This window comes from Dermacentor albipictus, chromosome 10 (assembly GCF_038994185.2).
Source record: "Dermacentor albipictus isolate Rhodes 1998 colony chromosome 10, USDA_Dalb.pri_finalv2, whole genome shotgun sequence".
Classification (NCBI taxonomy): domain Eukaryota; kingdom Metazoa; phylum Arthropoda; class Arachnida; order Ixodida; family Ixodidae; genus Dermacentor; species Dermacentor albipictus.
In genome coordinates this window covers 7,390,976-7,418,035 of record NC_091830.1, presented here as the reverse complement: position 1 = coordinate 7,418,035, position 27,060 = coordinate 7,390,976, and the positions used below count along the sequence as shown (strand labels likewise).

General features: G+C 46.1%; 1 protein-coding gene across 1 annotated transcript; it reads right to left on the bottom strand.

The window, feature by feature from the left end:
• LOC139050817 (uncharacterized) lies at positions 1-22,726 on the bottom strand. The gene is made up of 7 exons (XM_070527588.1): positions 22,444-22,726; positions 18,598-18,860; positions 15,567-15,832; positions 7,479-7,734; positions 3,802-3,870; positions 1,327-1,416; positions 1-199 (listed from the first exon to the last, which is right to left on the bottom strand). Exons 1-7 carry the CDS (start codon positions 22,724-22,726, stop codon positions 98-100), a joined length of 1,329 nt encoding a protein of 442 aa, XP_070383689.1. The 3' UTR covers positions 1-97.
• Positions 22,727-27,060: the final 4,334 nt, after the last annotated feature.

The window sequence follows — 27,060 nt, the reverse complement described above, 5'->3', positions numbered from 1 at the left end:
TCGTTATTTTGTGTTTTACTTCTCTGCCTTGAGACCCAAGCAGACTGCAATAGACTAGCTTAGCGGTGCAATAGCGACAGCAAACGAAGTGCCCTTCTTAGGCAACCGTGATGTTTGAGTAATGTGCAAGAGTGTCTCTGAGGTAGCTCTGGCTTGTCTGGGCCAAGACAACCGTGCATGTGATGACTGCTCCCGTGATCTGCAAAATAAGTGCGCATGGCAAAGTTCAGCGAAGGGTGTGCATGGTATTGCTTTGGCCAAGAATGAGTCACTGTGCCAATTACATAAATAAGCACGCACATTAAATGCGCCGTGGGAATTGGTTCGAACGAAGCTTTCTTTGGTGTTTCATTTGATATTTTATTTAGCATTGCTATAGCCAAAGTGTAGGTCTTAGATGGCAAAGCTAAAGGCAGAGAGTAACGTGCCTGAAGAAGGGCTGGTCACCCGTGCATTGCTGAACAGTGAGTAGCCTACACTAGAAACGTATATGTATTAAGTATGCGCATAAATATAGATTTTCCCAAGAGGAACAAGACAGTGTAGGTCCAACACAGTAACTTATGTAAGAAACTTGAACAAACATATACAAGCACGAGATGAAACTGACTTAACACAAATGATTACAATTTTTTACAATTGTTTAAGAACAGTTGATGGCCTAAATAAAAATAAGAAACGTACTTTCTACAGTCATTAGATTTTTACTTTATTTTAAAGTGTAGCAGTGTTTCCCAAATTTGATGCAGCGGCTGTCACGAAAAAAATTTTTTCCATTCTTGTGTATTTAGGTGCAGCCCCACAACTAAAGCTTCCCTTTACCAGCATGAGTGCTTCCACTAGCTGTTCCTCGCTTTTCCCGGTGACGAGAATATTGTGAGATGGTAAACGACGAGTGATAAAATAAAGCACTATCAATACAGAACATTGGCTTGTGTTAGGGAAATAATGTACATGTGGCAAATACTCGAATAAGTATCGTTTGGGATAGCTTCATGGCTTTTTAGCTTATGCTGAAAAGAAGTTTTTTATATTGTATGATTTGCTTGTCAAGTACCAGTATCAAATTAAAGTAATAATGAATAATAAAGCAACCGTTTCTTCAAAACACTTTCTATCAAGTTTTGTCCGTCGTGATGTTACCGAGCTTACTCGTTTGAGGCGCTTTGTTGGGTTGTATGTACATCTGAAGTGCTAAGTAAAGCTTGTCTGCAGATTTGTTTGATGTGTCATCTTATTGATCATTGTTATACGACATACTACATTTGACACACGTGGAATTTATTCCATAGCATGATATTTTTACGGTAGAACCTCGGTACTTACTCCTGCAAATGTCGACAGGTCAACAGTAAAGAAACCGCAACCTGTGAACTTGAGGTCATCGTGCTTGATGGCATAGAGCAGCATACGGAGCTGAAAATATTAGAGATACTACCATTATAATAACCGTATATCAGCTTTGTTTTTTTTTAAAGATTTAAGCACATCAGATTTGTTAATCGCATCCGAATTTCAATGCTTTCAGGATTTATATCAAGCTCTCAATAAAGTAATTCATATGTTCACAATGCCGCTGAGCTGATAAACATAAAAAAAGTAATGTTTAGGGTGCATGCAGCAACGTCGGAGCTTGGCGAAACTCGGAATCTCTCGAGCTTTGCGACAGGAGTAAAATTTTAATATATAAATAATTTTATATCATATCGTATAAATGATATTTCTATTTCTAAATGGACGGGAATACTGTCAAATATAGAAAAGCATTTTTATTTGTAGTAATTTTATTATATGTTGGCGGCCATCTGTATATCTGAGCACATAGTGACATGTATGTCTGGTTGCTGGCTTGAGAAAACCGGCTTGAGCACGGTGAAGGTATGATACGGCTACTGGTTTTGTGCTCTCTTTGTTCCTGGTTAAATTCAAGCTGTGGTTCGTAGGTGCATTCTTGCGTTCTCATTGCTTTCACACAGCTTCGAATTTATCTGCAGCGTGTCTTTCATTTATTTGAAAGCAGGGGTCTCAAACAAAGCGCGCATTTCTTGCATGTTCTGCACCCAAGCAGATATGTATAGAACATTGAGTTGTACTAGGAAGTGTCCCCGTTGTTTGGAAATGGCCATTTATTTTTCTGGGGCATCGTTACCACAACTCCGATATTCATACGAATCAGTGGCAACTTTTGTGCATGGCGTTTATATTTCAGAAATTAGCAGAAAAGACGGCGTGCCTAAGTTGGAGTATAGCCTTATTTTCGTACAATGAGGCTAGAAATGCTCCGCCGCTAAGCGTTTAATAGGTCACCCCATTTTCATCTCTTCTTTGTTATCACAACCATGCAGCCTTCAGTGCTATATTTTGCGGATTCTATTTAAGAACAACAGTTATTGTCGCACTGAATTCCTTAACCCTTAAGACGACGAGTTATTTCAAGAGATGTTTTCAGGTGCGCACAAGCATTTTCGGTGCGCGCTAAGCTAGTTTTCTTGTGCGGTGAAGAGATTAACCTGGTCGAGAAACTAACCGCGACTGAGTCACCAATAAGTTAGGCGATCGTTAATCCACCAAATCCCCAGGCACTCAAAGCTAAGCCTTTCATCGTAGGTTTCCAACTGGGGTAAAAAAACAATCTCAATCAGGTGGTCACAAGTCATATATGTGGAAACTCCCTATTTGTATATTAACCACGTTGTATAGTTGTGACGCAGAACACATCAAAAATAATTGGAGGCCTTTTAAAACACATAGGAGCATTTCACAAAAATCAGGAGATGAATGTAAATGGCACGTACGGCAATGACAATATGCGTCTACACTGGAACAATTCCAGAAGTACAAGTCGGAAAGAAATTTTAACATATTTGCGGAGGCTCTAAATTTTCGACTAAGAACGATGGTGGCCACTGACTACAACGTGCAATTTATGACACTGTGCTACCAAAATGACACCAATCGAAAGGGATACAAATTGCAATGTAGTAAAGCAGAAGCAGCTTAACAAAAATTCAAAAGGTGACAATCATGCTAATGAATAACTTTGGAGTAGAATTGATATCGAACAAATTTAGGAGTGAAAAATACATATCTGCAATTTTAACATTTGTACAATTAAGGAAGCATGTGAAAGCATTAAGGAAGCTATTATTCCTGATAGCTCCATTTGCCGCGCTGCATTTGCGCACTATGCCTGTTCTAGAATACCCTAAACATGGCTCAGCCACGGCCTTAGTTTAATAGGGTGAGCGAAGTTAGCCCTCTGAAACACGTTGCAGCAACGCAGAAAAAAGCTAGAGACAAAAATTTTGTGTGGCTCTGCTTTCGCAAACACCAGACACCAGCGGAGCTGGGGGAAGGCCAGTAAAGTAGTGCCAAACCGGACACAAGACACACGAGCGCTGGCAACGCTTCCCTACGGCGTCTGCGATTCGCGTGGCCAAAGCCATAGGAGACGCCGCGTTTGTCTAAACTCTGTATGGTGCGGCGGGCGAGGAGGACATGGAGGCACGCTAGCAGCCACCGGAAAAGAGCGCCCCTCCTCCCTTGGCTGACACACCTGCCTCACGTGCCAAAGGAAAGGGCATGCGTCCGGGCCGCGTTCCTCACTCGCGTGCGCGCAGCTCCTTCGCTATGATCCACCTACCCTCGCCGCTTCGCTATACTGCGCGATGCTATTTTTATACTCTGCTTTCACTCTATCTCGGCTCTCTCTACCTCATCTCGGCGAAGCTGTTGGCTCAAAGAGAAGCCCAGCGAGGTTCTAACAGCCCCACTGTAAAAAGTTTCTACCGACGCACGTACCTGTACTAGGAGGTCGTCAGAGTAGTCCGCCGTTGGCACACATTGCACAACGCTCCGAAGCTCGGTCACCTGAAAAGGCAGGCCAAGTCTATCGTCTTGTAAAACAATGACCGTGCGTGTTCCGAGCTGATTTAGGTGCTCTGCAAGACGAAGTGCTTTCCCAATAGCTACCCCGGTAATTGGTCAGCTTACTGTCCTATGCCTGGAAGTTTCCTCAGGTAAACATACCGCGTAATACTCTGCCGCATACTTGAAATCACCGTAAAAAACAACCGCAACAAGAACAGAAGATCACAGGACGAGCGCTGCTGCTGCTGATGATGATGAACCTCTGTCATGTCTAGCACCCGTTAAGGGTGATATGCTAATAATCGGGTGGCAGGAAGAGTGCACTGCCATTACTTCCTCTGCCGTCACCGGTTTCGTTTTGTTTCACTTGGCACGCATTCTTTTACTCTAATAGATTACGTGTTATTTGGTCTAGGCATTGCGTGTCCTGCTCATTTCGGCGCTCTTCTCGTGACTGTTTGTACGAGTGGCGAAAATTTGCTTTGGACTAAACCTAACTTAACGAAAATTTGGCAGAACACACATCAGTATGAATGTCGACGTTAGTGCGATTAGCATTGAAGCAGTGTCGCGACCCACGGTATTGCCGCTACCGAAACGAGTTAAGTACGACTTTTTCAGCCAAGTGTGCAGCTAGATTTCTTTCTTGCGCTTCCCACTGAACACGCTGTGCCATCTAGTGACGCCGCCATAAAGTTCGCGGGCAGAGCGTGCATGTATATTCAGACAATGTTGAGTATATATGACGCGGATTCGATTTTTCCAAGCTCCAGAGAAATTTCTAGCAAGTTTTTGTCATTGAAAAGCAGCGCATATGCAGTGGCATCTACCATGTGACCCAAGTTAGCTTCAAATAGGTGAAGATCGTCAGGTAGCCTGTGACACATACCAGTGACCCAAGTTGGCGTAACAGACGTTCGCTGAAGAATAGCACATTCTCAGTAACCAAAGTTTGCTTCAAATAGGTTCATTGAAGATCGTCTCGTAGCCTGTGACACATACCAGTGACCCAAGTTGGCGTAACAGACTTTCGCTGAAGGATGTTACATTCTCAGTAACTCAAGTTAGCTTTAAAAAGGTTCATTGAAGATCTTCACGTAGCTTATGACACATACCAGTGACCCAAGATGGCGTAACAGACGTTCGCTGAAGAATGGTACATTCTCAGTAACGCAAGTTTGCTTCAAATAGGTTCATTGAAGATCGTCTCGTAGCCTGTGACACATACTAGTGACCCAAGTTGACATAACAGACGTTCGCTGAAGAATGTTACATTCTAAGTAACCCATGTTAGCTTCAAATAGGTTTATTGAAGATTGTCCCGTAGCCTGTGACACATACCAGTGACCCGAGTTGGCGTAACAGACGTTCGCTGAAGAATGTTACATTCTCAGTAATCCAAGTTTGCTTGAAATAGCTTCGTTGAAGATCGTCACGTAGCCTGTGACACATGCCAGTGACCGAAGTGGGCGTATAGACGTTTGCTGAAGAATGGTATTTTCTCAGTAACCCAAGTTTGTTTCAAATAGGTTCACTGAAGATCGTCACGTAGCCTGTGACACATAACAGTGACCCAAGTTGTCAGAACAGACGTTCGCTGAACAATGTTACATTCTCAGTAACCCAAGTTAGCTTCAAAAATGTTCACGGAAGATGACAAATACTCAGTGGCTTAAGCGACACAAGTTTGGATGATGGTTGGTTTCGAACCCTGTCCCCTCAGAACAGGAGCCCGATGCTGTGCAAATGTGACCATAAGCTACCCAACAAGCCAAGTGGGTGGGTAATGGTTAGATAGACAGACAATCAGATCGTCCTCTGAAAGTGCGTGAAGTTCCCAGTGATTCAGCGATTCCCATACGGCAGTGCGCAACTTCGCGAACGGCCGGATCTCAGCTGAGGCGCTAAACATACTCAGAAAAGGCAAACCAACAAGGGAAGACAGATGCGTCCAAATCCTACGGATTCCAGCCCACAACACCGACTAAACGAGAGAGGGCAACCCTAACGCGGCGACGAACGTAGACCCCTCGACAGGGCCCTCCGAGATATGGGAATGGGAAGGCAGAATGACCAGGTTCAACGACGTCACCAACCAATACAAGATGCAAAGATGCACTTATCCACCACCCCTATCAAAACTCACTAGATCGCAAGCTGTCCAGTGGCGACAATTACACACCAAATCATACAAAAGCCCGATGCTAATACACGCTATTTATCCAGGAATATACACAACAGATAAATGCAAAGTGTGTGGCCCCAGAGTCACGCTAGAACACATGCTATGGGAATGCCAGGAACCAACACAGGACAATGCGAGCGCAGCCTCCATCGACAGCCTCCGCGTGCGATGGCAAGCCGCGCTGCTCAGCTCGAACCAGGAAGACCAACTCTGGGCAGACGCGGGCCAAGGAAGCCGCCGACAGGCAAGAACTCTTGGCCGTAACCTCGGCGGTTGCCCCAGCCCACTAACTCGCCGGACGCGAATGGTTCCGATTCGAAATAAAGTTTTCTCACTAGCAATGAATGCTAAGCGCATTAAAAGAAATATGCAGCAAATAGCCCCCGTTGGCCTATTTCTCTTAATTTCTAGTGGGAGATAAGCTTGGCCGTTTGCTCTCTAACTCTACATTGCAGTGTTTTTGTTTCCTAGAGCAACCTAACATTCTGATTTCCACGTAATGTTGACTGCAGCCATGGTACAAAAAAATGAAGAGTACATTCTGTATATTCATGTATCTAGGTTTTTTATGTATATTATTTGCATAAATTCGATTTTAACCAGCTTTTGCAAAGCAGCTTCCGGTGACGCCTTTGCGGCAGCTTTTTTACTCTCTACCGTGAACTAAAATTTCGGCCCGTCGCGTGACTTCTGACGACCCTGCGCGGCCCCTAATGCTTGAGGCTACCGTTTAGGTTTTGTTCGAGATTGGGGGAAGGGGGGGGAGGTCTTGGTTGCTTGGCTGCTTCAGCAACCATAGTACGAAAGCTTTCTCGCTATGGAGCTCGTGCAAGGTTGTTTCTTACTAAGACACACTTAGTAAACCCGTCGGAACGTGTGGGCATGCGGCGTCCAAACATTGTTGCTGCCGTTCCGTTTGCTTAAACAAAAAGCACTAAACTTACCGTGGGCGTTTGCGCCTGTTTTGACGTCACGGTATTTGGGAAACTATTCGAGAATAAAGAGGTTCGGCGCGGCCGTGACGTCACATGAATTAGTGGAGTGTCTTAGAAGACGACAATAACGATCGAGTTCACGCGTTAGTTGCACTGGCGCTTGGACACGAGCGCGCCTCACGCGACAAATACTAGCCAGTACTTGTTCCAACGCCTTAGCTCCTGTCTGCTGATACGTTCCTTATTCTTTGTATTTAATAAATCGTCGACAGCCACCAACCGCTGTGCAGACGCAAGAATTAGCAGAAGTTATGAGCCGATGCTTCTATGGAAATACTCTTGTTTTGACAGCAGTATATTTGCCGGTGCACTGTTAAAGAGCTCCCAACTATTATGTTCCCTTTCCTACAGTTTACTTCCTCTATGGTGGGTTCAGTGGACTAAACTGGCCACTGTTATTGATGGTGATCATGACAGGTGCTACGTACGGCGTTCCTCATGCGGTGCACCTCGACTGGTGGCACCAAGATGCTGAACCAGTGGAGGGTAAAGAAGAAGAAGAAGAACAGCCTGACGCGGAACGGGAGCTCGGCCACGGTGGTGTAGTAGGCGGAGGCGCAGAGCAGAAACACGCTGTAGGCGTAGGCGTACAGCAGGCTCGGGCCCAGCATGGAACTGACCATGTCGGCTAAGTTCTTCACCAGGGACAGTTGGGCGCGCACGTGGTCCACCTGGAGCACCTTACTGCATGACACATGTAATTGCGCGCTGGGCAGAGTTGATTGCTTCAGAGAATCCGCGTTATGACAAGGTGCAGAGGTACAATGGCGCCGCGGTCAAAATCCCCGCGGGGAAAAAGAAATAAACTGAAATGGAGCGAATTTTCTCAGAAGGCAAGAATATTAGACGAGGTTAAATTTTCAAAGGTGAACTCAGGTGCGTTTATTATAGAAAACCCTGTCGATAAAAAATGGGTAGGGTTTATAGGGGACGCAGCTGCAGTGGAGTAAGTGAAATGCCTTGTGCGTGCTGCGTAGTGGCACAAGGGTTCTGCAGAATTTACGTAACCCAGTACACAAGTGACATCTACTCACGCATTACAGTGCTTGCATGCTTAACTTGTGTCACAGCTAGTACGGGTCCTACGGCTCAATTTTACGATCGCGTTCACTCATTATTCGCACTGGCCCGTTTGTTTAGCGCGGGGTGTTTGGGCAGGGTAAAGAAACGACTTCCCTCGATTTTTGAATTTGCAGACAGACAATCTCGATCCGAACACTATTCGGACAAGCGAAACGTATATGGAGAAACTGCACCGAAGATGACGATTATATCCACCACCTGAATGACCTTAAAGCAACCCTAGCAGAAAGAAACTATCCACAAGTTGCTCTCGACAGAGCTTATGATGTCGTGTCAAGATTAGAGGGGCAGTCGGAATTTGCCAAGAAACAGCCTGCACGAGAATCTGGCATACCACCAGCCTTTATAACAAAGCATTCTGATGTCTCCCCAAACCTAAAGGACATCCTACGAAGATACCACCCACTATTATCAAGTAACAAACGTCTGAGAAAAGCGTTCCCGGATGTACCAAGGGTTTCTATCTCCGCAACAGAAACTTGAAAGACATGTTAGTGCACTGAAAAGGCAACCAACATCATTTGTTGCCCCAGGTGCAATACCTGCAGGCACCTTCAAAGCGACATTAAAATTAAAAGCACGGCGAACAGTTATACACACAAAGCCAAAACTTGCTTTACTTGTACAAGTTCGGATGGGATTTATATGCTTGAAGCTTCCTTCGGTAAGAAAGAATATGTCGATGGAACGGGACAATCTATGAACGTCAGGTTATTCGGACATTGGGTGCACACAGCTAAAAAGCTTCCCGAAGCCGTCGGCGAGAATTTCAACCAACCACGTGATAGCTTTGATAAACTTAAACTTAACGTCATTTTCCCCGAAAAGTGTTGTCTTACAAAATATTTTCGTCAAAAGCCAGTACTTACACCTCTAGTGCGAATCGATGGAACCAACAGTGTCAAAGTGCTAGTACAAGGGTGCAATAAGGTCAGTTGCATAGCCAGATTATCATTTGTACTAACTAGGAAATGCGGCGCCATCTAGGTCTGCACGTCAAATCCATGTCACATGCCTCGGGCGATGGACCCCTGGCAGCCTAGCCCCTGGCACCAGTATCAATAACCGTTGGACAAATAAAGTTTATTTCTATCCTATCCTCCAACCTAAAGTGAAATTTACGTTCTGAACGAGAAAGAAAATACAGAGAATCATACCTTATCCATAAAAAACATATTTCAACCTATAGGCATAAACGATTCAAAGGAAGCTTTTAGAATCTATTTCCTATGCTAAATTCCAAGCTATAGGAAACAACACTTAGCAATTTACATTTTGGTTGCTTAGTGCCTTTTCGCTCCCGTTCTTTTTACCTTTGTTTGTATATTTATTCCATATCAGTAATAATTTTTCACGAGCAGCGTTTTCTGTCGCTCCTTTTGTTATCTCTTCCAGAGAGACGATAGCCCACTGACCTCCAGCGAAGCAGATACTAGAGGGGTGCTGTGCACACAGCCATTGACAGTGCCCCACTGTTGTCAATTCTACACCCTCGCCGCTAGCACACCGTCGGTCGTTGCCTCGCTAACCCGCCTTATCCTCTCTCCCCTTAAGGAAAACTTTATTTATATATACTCTTCCGAGGAAAGCATATGTCGCCTTGAAAAAGAGAAGTCCACTTGGCAAAACATTGGCTCCCACTTTTAACTTGTTCTTGTTTTGCTCATAATCTCCGTCAGAGTAACACGTAGAAAATGAAACAAGGTGTAAGTAGTATAGCAGTGCCTTCATGCGCATACCAAAATGTAATTGCTTGGAAATTTAGAATAACATAGCCTAATAGACAACCCCATATGAACGTCCGAAGCTACATGCGTTACGATTAGACAAATCTATGTATTATCCATGGCTCCAGTAGTAGCTGAGTAACCGTTGCGGCAGGGTTGCCTCAAGTAAATTTTGTAGCAGACTATATGGTTTGTAAGATAGGAGCGCAGAAGCACAGCCTAGCGAGCGGTGAAAGCAGTTTTGAAAGGACGTGTCATTGCGCGATGACAAAACCCATACCTCTTTAATGGACGAGCTGTCAAAACGCTCAAGCACACGAGCGATGCCTTTGTGCTAACGGACGATTTCGAGAAAATGTGAAACAAGATAATCCAGCACAACCTTTCCAAACATAGCATTCTCCTACGCACTTAACTACTGTGCATTTACGAAAGGGGGTGGTAAGTTGGAAATGACCTTATTAAGTGGAACTAGCGTGTGACATGGATTTGACGTGAAGACCTAGATGGCACCGCATTTCCTAGTTAGTACAAATGATAATCTGGCTATGCAAGTGATTTGCACCTTTGTACTAGCACTTTGACACTTCTAGTTTGATCGATTCGCACTAGAGGTGTAAGTACTGGCTTTTGACGAAAATATTTTGTAAGAACAAGACATTCCGGAGAAAATGACGACCAGATCGTTGCAAATTATCTATTGATCTGCAAAAGAGTGCTGATTTGGGTTGGTTAGTACAAGCTATCGATAGTTAGAGTAGGAGCATGTCATATTGACTGCTAATGAAAGACGCAAACAGAAAAAACAGTCGCAGTTTCGCCCGAAAGGGGAAGCATCGATTGCGACAGCAAATTAGTGGACAGCTATACGAAATAAGGGTAGTAATTTTATTGGCTGAACAAACTTGTTAACATAGGCACTTTAACTAAATTAAAAAGCATGGTGTCACGCGCGCACTAGCAAACATGAACACATCTCACCAGATGACCCACTAGAACTCGCTGTGAAAACGCTGGCGTGATGACGTGCGGCAGCGGCAGCGAGCGAAGCTACATGCGTGCTGTCCATCGATTCATCGAAAAGTGAGCGCCGATGACACAGCACGCACAAAGCTATCATTAAAACTTCTTTCTGGGCGAGTTGGTGCATACTTGACATAAAAATTGTTACAGCGCAAACACATGCAACCACGAAGCATGAAGGACGGGACACAAGCACAGCGCTTGTGTCCCGTCCTTCATACTTCGTGGTTGCAAGTGTTTGCGCTGTAACAATTTTTATTTCAAGTACAAAGCTAGGAGCCGCCGACGCATCTAAACTCTGCCCCTAACGCAGGTCGCTCTCAAGATACGGCCGGGTGACTACGGGCCCCCGCTGCATGCGGAGTTACAGCGGGAGTAGAACGCCGGCCCCCTTCTCTCCCGTCCCTCCGGTACCTCGTGACGTTGGGTACCTCGCGCACGATGGGAGATGGCGCGCTTCCTGTTCGTTTACGTCTCCATCGTGCAGACGACATTGAGCCTTCAAACGCCTTCAAACGGACGTACAGCGCTGGCGTGCGGCGACCGTGTTATCGCCCTCGGACTTTATGCGGGAACTAACGGCGACGCTGGCATCGGAAATGCGCTTGGAGTGTCTATATGATTGCTATCGCAATAAAATAAATATACAGAACGGCGACACGGGCGGTAAATTTAAACTGATTTATTCTCGGCAACACGTAGCAACATATAAAGGAATATGCACGGGACTGGACTGTAGGCTTTAAGTTGTGCAAAAAGTTTACTATATGCTTTACACCTTCCCTCATCATCGTCACCGATCATGCGCCTTTTTGTTCCCTCTTTCTTTACCTCTTCCCCTTCGCCCAACGCACAGTAGCTGGTTAGAGGAATATACCTCAAGCCGACCTCTCCGCATTTGGTGTCATTAAACCTTTCTCTCTCTGTGCACAGAACGCATCAACAAGTCCACTCATCAGCCTAGTGAGGTAACCACTTATCAAAAAGCTATGTCAAATGGAAACCGCCTAATTGAGGTATCACTAACATAGTCTTGGCCTTTCTTTGTTATAGGATATGCCCCCATCAGTTCGCGTGTAGTCTGGTCCAGGCTTCTCCCCAGAATCCTTTTTCTCGTGGATAAGTGGTTCGCCGGCGCAGTCTTTGAAGTTCGCAAGCAAGGTCTGCTAATTCGTCTTTAACTTTTGTACATGTTCCCTGGCTCGATTATTCAGGCACCGCTCCGTCTGCCTTATCTAAGACTTGGGAAAACACGGGGAAGGTGGGAGATTCAAATTAGAAAGGATGAGCAAAACGAGAACAAGATAAAAGCGGGAGCCAATGTTTCGACAAGTGGACGTGTCTTTCTCAAGGAAAAAGAGACAAGGAAAGAAAAAGCTTTAAAAACTTCAGCGCTCTTCAACTCTGTGAAGAAGGACGACCAGCGAAGTTGTGAATGTGAGCCCTTTAATGACGAACTGCACCTCCGCCGCGGGTCGGCCCGGTATTGCACTATCTTCGAGATCGGCCCACGTATGGGGAGTGCTTAATGTCTGCATTAGCAAAGATGCAAATAAATTAGCAAAGATGGCCCACATTAATGCCACGCCAGTGTCCATCCCATTTCCACGACCAGACACTAATGCCCTGGTGTACAGGCTTCTACGCGATAATACTACAGTATATTGGGTCTCGCCAGGTCATCGTCATCCCCGCATTCACAAACTCGACCCAGAGATGAAAACACGGATACCACCAAACATGAAAAGGTGTAACACAAGCTTGCTGCACAGATTACGACTAGGTGTGGCCTTCACCCGGCGCTGCCTGCATCTCACTGGCCGGGCGGACATACGTTAAAGTGGGGCAAAAAAAAAGTAACTGTGTCAAAATGAGATAAATAAAAAATAACAACAAAAAAGAGGTCCCTCCTGTGGCACTTAGTATAACGGAATAGTAAGAAAAATATATATAACAATGAAGGAAAAGACAGAGAGAAGAAAAGAAAAAAAGGAGAGAGAGAGAGAGCGAGAGAGGTGAATTGTCCGAATTTTGAGGAATGTGGTATTCCTGAGACGACAGAACACCTCTTGTGCATAGGCCCGCGATTCGATGTACAGAGAAAATCGATGTTCGACATCTAGCGAAATTTGCCGCTGGACAATTAACTGAAGAGATTCTAGTGGGAACTTCGCCTGATCCTCCTCATCAGCCTGATAGTCTTAAGGCTTTCAACAATTTTTTGTATGAGAGCGGACTGGACAAGAGACTTTGAAGAGTCTTGGAGCGTGCAATATTTTCACCACCATCTTCATCCTCATAATCAACGTCTTCTCTATTCTTTCTGTATACACCCTTTCCCCTTCAACCAACGCCAAGTAGCAGATCAGAACATTGATTCAGGCCGAGCTCAGCTTTTCTATCATAAAAAATACCTCTCTCTCTCCCCCAGACGTGTGGCAAGTGTTACATAGGGCGGACGGGGCGTTGTCTGAATGACCGAACCAGGGAACATAAACGAAAGGTAGAGAAAGACGAATTGGCGCACTTGCCGGGGGGGGGGGGCACACTGCAAAAACTGCGCCTGCGTACCACGTTTCCAGGACATACGAATTCTGGAAAGAAGCCTGGACCAGACTTCATGCGAACTGACAGAGGCATATCCTACAACAAAGAAAAGCCAAGACTGTGTTTGCGATACCTCCATTAGGCTGCATGAATCGGAGATAGGTATTTCTTTATAAGTGGTTGCTTCACTAGGCTGATAAGTCACTTCACAAGGCTCGTCCTGTCTGCTTCTAGTTCTGTCCATGTCACTTCCCGCTACAATCCAAGATCATGATAAATGGACTTGCTGATGCGTTCTGTACATGTCATATGTGTCTATATATTGTTACGTCCAAGCGCGTAAAAAGGACGCGGGGATTGAGAAGAGAAGGGAAGAGGAGAACGACGACTGGACAGCGGCCATTCCTGTTGTTGGGCGACGATTGCAAAACCTCGCTATGTGGCCCGCGTCACCGCATTGGAAACACACCGGCAGATGCCGCAAATTTCAATGTTCTTCCACGTAGTCACGCATGTTGCTGTCGACTGCGAGCCACCAGGTGGGTCTCATTCATCGTGACTAGGCATCGGCCGCCGGGATCGAGGCGTGCGTACGGCGAAGGCGTTGGTCGTAGTCATGATCTTGATAGCTCATGGTCCCTCTCGCTTGTAGGGTAGACCTATACTCGACGGTCGCTGAGTGAACCATGGGTTGCCATGGGGTCGAAACGGCCGTGTTTCTCATCTCGTGTGGTAAGTACGCACCAATGATTCGGGTTGTGCAACGGTACATCTCTTCCCGATGGAGCAACTCTTCGCGAACAATCTGCCGTATTGTTGATGGAAGGTGAACACACGAGCTCGGGTCTACACTTGCCACCGTTGTGACATTAGCCAGGCGACCAAACTTCGGTATTATCCGTCGCATCTTCAGCGTCTCAAAGGTCCTGCAGTGGCGACTGCCGTCAGACACGGAACCCACGCTTTCCATGCCGATAAGAAATTGTAGACGTCTTCGGCTATTCCTTTCAACAAATGTCCAACTTTGTCATCTTCAGACATTTGAGAGTTGACTATTTTACACAGTTTCAGCGCATCTTTGATATAAGTCGTACAGGTCTCGCCGGGAATCTGAGCTCGTTGCGAAAGCGTCTGTTCAGCGCGTTTCTTTTTTGCACTAGAGTCTCCAAAACACGCCCTGAGCTCCTCGACGAAAAGCTCCCATGAAGTGAGCGTGTCTTCGTGATTCTCATACTAGACGAGCGCTGTGTCGGTAAGGAAAAACACAACATTGGACAACTGTGCGGTCGAGTTCCAACCGTTAGACCGGCTCCCCCTTCGATAGTTCGTGAGCCACTCGTCGACATCTTCTCCGGCTTTTCCTCCGAAAGTGAGTGGCACCCGGTAGTATTGCCACGGAACATCAGGTGCTGGCCCTGAAGCCGCGTCAGATCCATCGGGAATCTGGCAGGCGTATTCAGGCATGTCAGGTGAGGGTGGCGGAAGTCCGGCAAGTCGACGGCTTCGCCGAAGTTGTAGCAGCGTAGGCTCCGTGGTTACGAGGTGTGCCCCGCACCTCCACCAATTGGTTACAAGCACGGGGAAAAGGGGTTTATTTAGGCGTGCGAGGGCAAGAATGGCAGGGAATGGCCGCTGCACAGTCTTCGTTCTCCTCTTCCCTTCTCTTCTTGATTCCCGCGTCCCTTTTACGCGCTTGAACTTAACAATATTGCTACGTGTTGCCGTGAATAAATTAGTTGAAAGTTGTTGGCCGCGTCATGGTCTAGTGTTTTTCTTTTTCTGTCTTCGCGTTTTATTACCGGTCAATATGACATGCAGTATACACGAATTAGGCCAAACTGAAGTTCTGTAGAGTAGGAGCACACGGGACAGGGCAAGCAAAAGAAGTGGGTGAAGCAATTTTAGCTCTTCGTCCGCTACTTCGTTTTTCCCTGTTCCACGCACTGTTACTCTATTCGGCTAGCCCATTGACCAGATCCATTGACATTTTTACTCACTGTTGAATGCATTTTTTTTTCTTTTGATCGTCTCGCCTGAGGAAGGCCATATGACATGGCAGCAAACTCGTGCTGCGCTCTCTCTAAGCAGCCGGTGCTGTTATGCGAGCTTGACACGTGACTTGGAACTTTTGAGCACCTGCTTTCCGGTACGCCCCGGGAGCGGAGACACCGGTCTAAGTTCGTGCGTATGCAGTTCACGTAGAGGACGATCGACCTCGAGCAATACGTGAGAAGGACCCGAACGCTGAGGCCATGGACGGCCAGGAAGACGATGCCCACGCAGCAGTAGCTGACGAGGACTGCCATGGGCAACGGCTCCAGCTGGCGGCCTCTCTCCACCAGCACGAGAGCACCGAAGTCCGCGTAGAGGTCTAAGGCCATGTTCAGTGCGGTGTCGACTAACTGCACAAGAGACAACTGTTAAGAATGGCGTTCAAGCTGGATGGCACTCATGCAGCCGCCATCATTGGAGCTCTGCCAAGAACATTTCACTGAAGCATCTGTGCGGTGCCGTCATTGCAAAAAGCCTCTTCGGAAGCTTGATTGTTTACCAGACGTGAATTTATTGATTGTGTTCGGCATGAAATTGCGACCTTTCAAATAGGTGGTTCTCATGATTTATACGAGAAGTTCAACGAAACGGACATATTACAATTGTACCAGTCGTCATCTGGTGGCAGATCAAGCCGACCACAAAGAAAAGACAGCTAATTGCAGATGACGGAAAGGTGGCCTTCGACATACCATTTCCTTCACGAGTCAAGGTGTTACACCTTGGGGAACTGCCTTTCTTTTGTGAAAGATGTGACGTTGGCATCTTCGCCTCGCATCCCTGAGACAATAAGGGTAGGACCCCACTTTCTCCCTTTCGATCTTTTAAGCAGAGAGGGTCTGGGAGGCGTAGAGACTTCTTTCTCGAAGGCGCATTACGGTTTTGGGTGACCTGAATGGTCATTAGAATAATCTTAGCGATTTCACTCATCTGTGGGTCTGGCGAAGACGAACAGTATTTGAGAAGACATCTGGCGTGTTATTGTGTGCTCTATCTATAGCCCAGAAAATATGCGTGCGCCTACATTTTCTGAATAAGAGCGCTCCAACGTAACCTGTAAATGTCCTTCAAAACATACTGTAAATATTAAAACAAACTTTGTGCTTTTCCTCCTGTATTGCTACATCTTAGTCCTCATCAACAAGCCACCCTCGGCATGAAGAGACGGTCAACGACGCTGGCCCACTTAGCCTTCGTGTGACGCTCCGGTAGCGTAGGCCAGCTACCCCTTTCTTTTGTTGCGCTCCGACATTGTAGGCCAGCACTAGAAGTGTTGCGACTGGGGCTATTTGTTTACACATGTGCGTACATAAACATCGTGGTAAGAAAACTAAGTAGGCCCCGACCTCCAACATTAATTGATCTGCCCATGCAAATTAAACAACACCAACGCCAACAACAACAACAACAACACCAACAACAACACCACCACCACCAACGACGACGACGACCTAGGCGGATAGCAAGACTGAGCAAGGGCTGCCATAAACTGGCTTTACGAGCATGGGGAATCGAAAGAAGTTAAACTGAAACGAAAGTGAAGCGTCATAATCTGCCTACGTGTTCATGCTATGCTCTAACAATCGCAACATTGTCTCCGTGCTTTCCGTGTCCCACGAGGGCCTGTATTTGAATGGACAGTGGCTATCGTGAGACCGAAATGTTAGTGCATCAGGGCCTTTGGTGGGCCGTCTGAATGGCGCGATAGTTGCCTGCACCACGGAAGGTTTAAACTAGGTTTACAGCACAATCTTTTTATACCTTACAGCACTCCCTAAGCAGAAGAACCATCTCAACCAGTAATTAATGGGGTTTTAAGGAAATAATTACTATGGTATTGTACTCATGGCAGCAAAAAAAAAAAATTGCACCGCCATCAAATTAACGTGTACGATAAAGGCACATTTCTAAGATATTTGTGCCCTTGACATAGATAAAACATGTAATTTCTAGCATTTTCATGCAGATAACCAATGTCGAGGAACGTATCGAGATGAATGTGTGGGCCTGATAGAACGATGTGGGAGAAAGCCGTCGAGAATAGCGTCGCCACGTACGAGCAGTTTCAATGACTACTGGGTGATTCCACGAAAGTTCAACACGGGGCAAAAAATTGATCTTTTAGATTCCATTGAAAATTTAACATTTTATGCGCATATCACTCGGTAGCACGAAAGTGCATGTAGCTTATTTGCCGAATGAATGTATTAGGAGGAAAAAATTGCGAAATTCTTCAGTGTGGAGGCGCCTATTTCATGTAAAGGCATTGTCGCAAATTCACAACAATGTAAAATACGATATGTTACAGCTAGAAAGAATATAATTTTGTCTGTAAAACGTAGAGGTAAAGAATGGTCAGCTAGCACTGTTTGAGACTTACGTGCAAAACGGAAGTGTTCTAGTATTTCTGCTTAATTTGCTACAATTTTCACAAGTTGCTATGTTTACGATTTTTTTATCAACGAAACCAATCCATGCAGCATGTCGAAATTTGGTGGACTGTGAGGCCTTAACCTATTCATCAATTCTGTTGAAGATTGTTACTGTATCACAAATTACCATTTTTACAATTCGCCCCAATTTGAAGTTTTGACGAAAAGAAACGCCATTTAAAGATCAAGATACGAAAAACCCTATCGTAAATTTTTCTAAAAATCTCGTAAACAGCTGTTCACAGGCCCTTGAAAAAGTATAATAAAACATGTTGCATTATTTTGTTTATAATGACAATATAGGTGATAGAAATGAGAGCTTCGCCAGAATGCAGCAAGGTGCTGAGAAAAACGGACATTGGGTTAAAAAGAACGTGATACGGCTTTGAATTGCCTAAACTTAAGCATAATTGCGACAGAAAGGCAGTTTTGGTCGTTTTAGGCAGCTGGCAGCTGGAACTTTCTGCCAACTAACCCTGCCTTAACCAACACCAACGCCACCCCCACCACCGCATCTTAGGTTATATAATGACGGTTAAAGATTCATAACAGCGGTTTACGCAGGGGCGTATTGCTTGGTACATTGGACAAAACTGCATCGCCTTGTTTTTTGATAAAATTCAATACACTCCGGCAAAGCAACACGAGCGCACCCATAACCCGGGTGGCATCAGTGGCGTCACCTGAAAGGCGATGATATTCCAGGCGGAGCGCACGGCCTCTTGTTGTTTGTACGTCGGCACGTTGACGTGCAGCTCGATGAGGCCGCACATGCGCAGTAGCTCGACCAGGTCGGGAGCACGGAACATGAGCAGCACGTTGTTCAGCTCCGCTTCAAAGTTCAGCGCCATCATGGAGGCGAACATGATGACCTGGTTCATGTGCTCTGTTTCCCGAAAGCGGTGTTTGTGCTGCTCGGCGTCCAGCAATAGAATGATGGCCGCAGCTGCACAAGTAAAACACACACACACACACACACACACACACACACACACACACACACACACACACACACACACACACACACACACACACACACACACACACACACACACTCGTGGCAATATGGTGAATCATATGACACGCAAGAAACGTTCTCGGGCTCAAGGAGCATGTACAAAACACAAAACAGCTTTCGTGATCATTATGTTGCTGCGGTCATGTTTACGCTAGCAGTCAAGGGGAAAACAGTCAGTTACTGGAAAAAGATGTCCTGAGCTCTGTGGTTAAATAAAACATCAGAATTAGTTATCAATAAAGGTCTATTGCTTGCGCGCACTCTTTCATATGAAAATTACGTATAGTGAATGTCACTTCTGAGAGCATTATCCAAGGTACACGCTCATACATAAAAGACAAAGTAAGTTGCGAACGCACACCGTGAATGCTTTAGAAAAAGCTTGCGAACTAGCATGCATGAACCAGGGTAATGAACCAAAGGCAACCGCGATGCGTTTTTTGAGGAACTATTTGATAATGACAGAAGAAAAAAACCTATGCACAGCATCGATACAGTTATACGTTTTCCCAGATGCTACGAACTTGATGCCCGGTCGCATATAAAAAAAGCCCATAAGCTCCATGTCTGCAGCCTCCTTTGATAATGCCGTCACACGGTGGCATTTGCGTGTGCTACAGTGAGGATTTACCTGGGAGTACTATTAGGTGGGCCTACACAAGCATACCAACAACATTAAATGAAATGTCAGAGAAACATCTAGATGTAATGTACGTTACGATTTAATTAAAGATAACCTGTTAATTAGAAAAGGGCATACTATTGTCGAAGGTGCCGCGGAAACACCTAGCTTCTGTCAGAAAAATCACGCCTTGGATAAACTGTCAAATAATGTTTTTTTCCGAGTCAGAACCAGACCATAGTGTCGCTGTTAATAATATTTACCATAAGTGCGCGTTATACGTTCTGTGGCCGCCCCGTTCTTTTCCACTTGTCTCCCAAACAAATTTATACTGAAAGGGTTCTACTTTGTGAATGTCTCGTAGAAACGTTCAAAGCCCCTACGTTCGCATGAGGCACTGGCAGCCATGAAGGCAAATGAGGCACTGCAGGGTGACATGGGTTGGGCCTCGCTTGAAGTCAGATGAGCGCTGAGCAAAATTTGTTTTGAAAAAAGACTCAGGAACATGGATGGTAATAAATGGGCGGCTAAAGTGCACAAGTATCCGTATCTGAAAAGCAAGGACACAGAATGGACGAAGATGTCAAGAAAGTTGGCACCCGTGTACAGGGTAACTGAAAGTGATAGAAACAAAGACAGTGAATAGGATGCAATAAATGAAAACAAAAAAGACGATGGAGATGTACAAGCAAATAAAAAAAGGATTTAGAAGTGAAAATTTGCACGATAACGCGAAGGGAAGTACCTTGCTGTTCGAGGCTGGAGCTAGTTGGCCAAGGACCGGAGAACATATTTGCAACTAGATGACAGGAGAGCGCTCAGCACATCCTATCTGTATACGAAGGGATCAATCTCCAGTGAGACCTGTAGGTAACGTACACCTTCCAGAAGCGCTTGGATTTAAGGTGGATGGAAGCATCAACTGGTCTGCGGTCGAGATAAGCTAGAGGTCTTTAGAGTATCGGTGAAAAGAAAGCAGAAGTGAGATTGATACGACCGGATCCGCTACAAGCATAGATCGTTGTACAAGGTGGATAGATAAGTTCTGACGAAGACAAAAAAGATTAAGACTGCGAGTCGGCCTAGTTGGAACAAATTCATCTTCGTCCCTGTTTGTTGCGCACAATAAGTTTCAAGATAAAAAAAGATTAAAGGGCTGTATACAAAAATGCTAGAATGAAAAGCGTGTGTAGCATACCTGAGTAATTCAAGCAGGCTAGGTGACTGTTTGTCACCATCCCTTTCACAAGGGGTGCGAGTAAATCATCATCATCACCATCATCCGAGGCAGCGGCAGCGTCGGACGTGCGGGAATAACAAAAATAAAGAACCATGAAGCTCGCCTTTGCGCATAGCGATCGCCGAAAGCGCTTCGCGGTAAACATTACGGTTGCACGATCTGCATTTGCCGGGAAGGGGCAACTGCAGCTCGTGCAGCAGCAGCAGCACCACGGTCGACCGTCAAATCAAGACTTCTGTGCCCGCGGCGGCAGCTTTGTAGCTGTGGCACTGCTAGAGGTCGTGGATTTCATCCCAACCGCGGCAGGCGTGCTTGGAAGGGGGCGAAATTGAACATCAAAGAACATCACGGTGTCAAAGGTAATCCGGAGTCCACCATTACGGCGTGCCTGATAATCCTATTGTGGCTTTGGCACGTACAGCTCCATAATCCAATTCAAGTTTAGTACTTCTGCCAGTGTGGGATGTGTCATGTGAGGCAATGACAATGCTCAACCTTCTCAGAGGTTATGAAATATGGCGCACAACAACGCCCCTAGTAAACACCTCTCCCTGTTTGTTCTGTGCACTACGCAGACAAACAGAAGTGCCGCACGCAAAGTAATGTTTCACATCAACTCACCGCTCTCGTGTTATACTAAACGTTAAAGAAGTTAAGTTCTAGCCGTCAATATCACCGCTAATTATGGTTAATCAAAGCATCCAGCACGGCAACTTTCGCTTTCCTCGATTCCCACAGTGCGCAGGATCTGCATAATTTTTTTGTGGTCATTGTAGAGCGACTCGCATCTACCAGCTCATATCCAGCTACCGAAGTTGCCATCAAAGTGGTTCATTGAAAACCCGCACAGACCGAGTCGCAATTGCCCCATGCTCCGAGTCGGGGCCAAAGAGTCGCATTGCAGAGTGGTGCCTTCCCAGTCCTGCATCTACAGTGACACGTGTTGGCAGGACAAAAGTTCGCTAAAGAGCTGCACATATGTACATGTTGTCACATACTGAGTGACTCAAATGTGACCGACGCTTGGTTCCCAACCCTGTTCCCTCAGCACAGACAGCCCGATGCTCTAGCCATTCGACCATGTATTCCACAGAGACCCAGGCTGGTGGGAAAATGGTTATATACAAAGATACATAATAGACAGATAGATAAATAGATGGTTCGGCTCCTAAAAGTCCGTGAAGTACATTAAGAATGTTAACGTATTTGAAGCATCATTCAACTATTTAACTACGCCATTTAACTACTTGACACATCTATGAGTGCATGTATGGTGTTTCTTTTGTATCACGGCTAACATGCTCAATTTGTGGATGGGGGCAAGATAAGCCCTTTTTTCTGGGAATATCTAGTGACATATAAGCATGATGGTAGCTGCGACACAACGTGCAAAAAGGGCATAGCATAAATTGTAATACCTATCTGTCTGAAACTCTTGCGTTCTTTATGTCGATGTGCCCACCTCCGTCTTGCTTGTGTATAGAATGATTACACTGTTTCAACTACAATTTCTCTGACCGCAGGTCCAGTTCGAGTTCTCGGCGATGTACAACAAAGTATTATGCGGGCTTAAGCATAAGGCTGTTAGCCATGAGACAAATCAGCAGGATTAAGGTGCTAAAAGCTGTTTTAGGGAATAAGAGTCTTACTGAGCAGGTAGATCCATATGCAAAATGGGTAGAGGAGGTACAGGCTGAACCTCCGGGCTCTCACGTCTTCGGAGCGGTCGCAGCTGATGTTCTCCAGGAAGCAGCATCCCATCAGGCGTTGCACGCGAGCGATAAGGCGAAAACCGGCGTAGAACGGGTGGCAGGTGGCCTGCACCAACGACTCCTGCAGGTGCGACTTGCTTCTGGGGACGACTGCAGAAGCCGTCACTGGCACGGGGCTCTTGTGTACCAAGGGAACCACCATTGGCTTGCACGACCACATTCCTGTAAGATAACTTAGAGATGGGCTATTAGACGCATGGAGACAGAGACAGCAAATAAGATATTTAAATATTGGCTCGAGGTCATTTTCTGAATATGGGTAAGTGGAGGCGATTGGGTTAAGTACGGCCCACTTTCGAAGACTCACATGCGAAGTGCCATAGTGAGCCAAGTCGACACTGGTTCTCTTCAAACACTTATTTCATATCGACTTTACTGTCTCTTACTGTCTCTTACTGTGGCCGTACGGCATATTCCGTCGTAGAGTTCGCGATCATTCCGCGGGTTTGGGTTATCGCTCTGAAATGAAAGGGGTGCGACTGAACGATATCCTAGCCACTATGCTGTCCATAAAAGAAAGGGGGAACGGGTGACGCAGTATAAGAACATCTTCAAGGCCGCTCTAATCATAGAGACCCTTCGTACGATATAGCTCAAAAGGGATGTGAGATGGTAAAGTGGCATCGTCTACGCCTCTCTAAACAGAATTACTGCAGCCACGATATCGCTTCGAAATTAAAATGGGGTTAAACGTAATGAAAGAACAGCTTATTACGGTGTCATTCGCTCTGCTGTGTGCTGTCCGCATGTGCCTAAGCCTCGCTCTGTATGTCGTTCCATGTCATCGCGAGGCTTTGAGCATGCAAGAGATTGGCATTAAAGATTTTGGTTGCAGGTATTCCGCAGGCACTCGGCAAACGTAATGACATGGTTTACCGTGCATGTATTGTGCTCCCGCATAAGGCAAGGCACAGTAATGCAGCCCTGCAATAAATCATTTTGAGTGAGTACTGGCAGTATTCCATAAAATGTCATATGCCTTCAAAGTTTCTCCGAAATATAGTGTAAAGGCCTTATTTTTAGCTGAAAATAGGAAAAATTTCTAACGAATTCTGCAGACAACACGTTCAGTTTTTTCAGGGCAGTATTTCAGAAACGGAGTTCGCTTACTTGAACTCGTTTTATTAGGGCTACCTTGTTGTTAGCACGTAGTCACATGATTACTCTGACCGACAGCGCCTTACCTGCTACTTGCGGATGGACTTTTGATTCACCGCGATAGGCTTGAAGGCGTGCCTGTCCGCGCTTCAAAAATATATGATTACGCATATTATGCCTTAAGCTAATACGAACGTTTGACTCATCACCTAGCCTCGTGTATAATGCACCTCACACACTTCCCGGCCTTACATAACACGCCGTGGGCTGTTGTAAGATTGTTTCAAGGGCTTCTGGATTCACGATGACTGCGCCGTATTTCATGGAAGCGCTACTTCGCGACAGCACGCCCATCCCCTATTCATCTTGGTAGCTGAAGGTATCGAACACTGCACGCCTTGCGCCGCTTGCACGGCTAGGCCATCCGTCTTAAGTTAACAGAACCTGCATCGATATTTCTTTGTGCGTCTACGCCCCGGAGTTAGTGTGACATGCAGTATCGATTTCCTTTTCCCGCTTCTGCGAAAAAGCGCGCAAAAATACTTCATTAAATTGTTGTCCTTTGGGTTTGGAAAAAGTGTGGCGGAGGAGCTGGTTGCCATCATCACTCACAAGACCGTGCGCACCGAAAGTGTCGAACGTTTACGCAAGCGTCCCCAATTCCTCCTGTAGCTGAGTGAGTGAGGAGTGGTTGCAGATTATTTGCGTGCCCTTAACAGAAAAAAAAGAACATTAGGAAAGGATGTCAGGCTACGAGAAATGTGGGCTAGTTGGGTACTTTTTAGGCTAACTACCTGCACGAACCCGTTATGAATGTTGGTAGTGCGTCTTAGGAGATGAGAGGCCCGTGGAGTTCCGAGCTGCTGAACGCCCGGACACTAACATGATTGTTGTTTAACGGGCTGTTTCGTCACTGACTTTGCATTGGTCATGAATGCCGAAATGAGAAACTCCATCATAACTACGATGCATGAACAAAACAAACAAACAAACAAACAAACAAACAAACAAACAAACAAACAAACAAACAAACAAACAAACAAACAAGAACAATTGAACTGAATTCTGGGGTTTCACGTAACCGAACCACGATTTGATCATGAGGCACGCCGTAGTGTGGGACTCGAGATTACTTTTGACCACCAGGAGATCTTTAACTTGCCCCGAATGCGCGGGACACGGGTACTTTTGCATATCACCCCCATCGAAGTGCAGCCATCGCAGCCGGGATTCGATCGCCCGACCTCGTGCTTAGCAGCGCAACGCCATGTATCCATTAAGGTGTTATGGTGTTATCCATTAAGGTGTCAAGGTGAAATTGGTGTTATCTTGCCTTGAAACACCTATATGAAGTGTCAAATAGGGGTTACCTTCAGTCAGTTATTACGCTGTTTGTACGTAAACTAGAGTGCTAAACCTCTGACTCGCCTTGGGAATGTTTGAACTCTGGAAATTAGCGTATGATACTTGTGATACGACTCAAGAACTGTGGCTTTATGCGTAGCTCTATGCATTTTTTTTCTGCAGAAGCTGTTACAATGAGAGCCCGCTTCACAAATTTCATACGCTCTCAGGCAATCATTTAGCGGAAGTATTTATGTTTACGTAATAATGAAATCTTACCACGATCTTACCACGATAACCATCAGTGTACCTAGGAACGATTAAACAGAAGCTGATAAGCTGAAATCCAACATGAGCCATCTGGATTTTCTGCACTAGGCTTAACAGAATGCACCAGGTATTCATTAAGGTCGGGTGCCTGCATACACGAAAAGTGAGATAACACGGTATATTTCGCTGCGCATATTGAACCATACGAATGGCTGCTGCAGTGCGGACGGTTGCTTGGAAACGAGACATGAACGTGAATGGTAGTACAAGCATGCTCACAATTAAGTCTTGTTGCTTTCCAGATTGTGGGTTCCGTTATCACGTACACCGTTGTGCTTGTGCAGACACAAGCGAAAGTATCGTGGCGAACAAGCGCTCCCGAGGGCCAGTGGTATTGAAGTGACAGGGAGAAGTGTTGTCGAGGTGAAAACATACGCCAAGTAGAAATAAACCAGAATGCGTTTATGACTCTCGATATTTTCCCGTGTGACTGACATCTCAGGGTACAAAATTGAGTATGAAGATCCTCATATGAAGAGTATGAAGATCCTCATCCCAGAGTATCATCCTCTGGGAACAAATGGGTAGCTGTCCCAACGGATTGCGCGAGCGGCTCTCCCTTCCATCAAGGCAGAAAGCTGGGCTAGTTGGTGTGTCATCATTAATCAAAAGACCAGCGCAAATAACATGGACACAGACAGAGAAGACGACAGGACGACCTACCAGGTGCGCCACTGACGTCGCGGACTTTCTCTTGCGCGACATTATCTTGCTTCATGGCGCCCCGCGACAGCTGTTTACTGACCGTGGTTGTAACTTCCTCTCGAAAGTTATCGCCGAGATCGTGCGTTTCTGCTCCACTGAACAAAAGCTGACTACCTCATGCCATCCTCAAACCAATGGCCTGACACAGCGGTCAAACCGTACTCTTACGGATATGCTGTTCAAGTACGCTTCCAAGGGCTACTACGACTGGGAAATTGCCCTTCCTTACGTCACATTTGCGTATAATTCTTCCCGGCACGACACCGCCGGATTTTTTCCATTTTATCTACTGTACGGCCGCGAGCCGACCTTGCCCCTTGGCACGGCACTTCCTCCTGCTGCGATCTTAACAAGAGAGTATGCGCGCGACGCCATCGCCCTCGTCGACCATGCACGCCAGCTTGCCCGTACTCGAATTACAGCCTCGCAAAGCACTCAGCAGCGTCAGTACAACGCCCGCCACCGTGACGTGCAGTTTTCGCCTGGCACGCTTGTGCTACTGTGGTCGCCCTCTCGTCACGTCGGACTTTCAGAAAAGCTCCTTTCGCGATACACAGGGCCCTACTCCGTGCTGCGCCAGGTGACGCCTGTGGCGTACGAAATTGCTCCTGAGTTCAACCTCGTCTTCTACTCTGGCATCTAGTGATGTTGTCCACGTCAGTAGGCTCAAGGCCTACTACACTGCTTCCGAGTCCGGCCTTAGTCGCTCCGGGACGGCGCTTTTGCCGCCGGGGGTAGCGCTACGGAACAGTATTTGCGATGGCAAAGAGGCGAGCAGTGTGAAGACGACGACGATTAGAGGCTAGCGCGGGCTGTTGCCTCTTGGCCAAGTGCGGCGTATTTCCTTGTGAATATACTTGTGCGTAGCTTTTCGTCTGCGTTTTCCTACGTAACAAGATTTTGCCGGTTTAAGCGATGGGATATGCAGTAAATAACGCATGGGAATTGTTGAAGCTCCCGCAGTGCTTTCGTTGTTGATAGACAGCGTAAAGGGCGAGGATGTTTTGGTGGCGGACG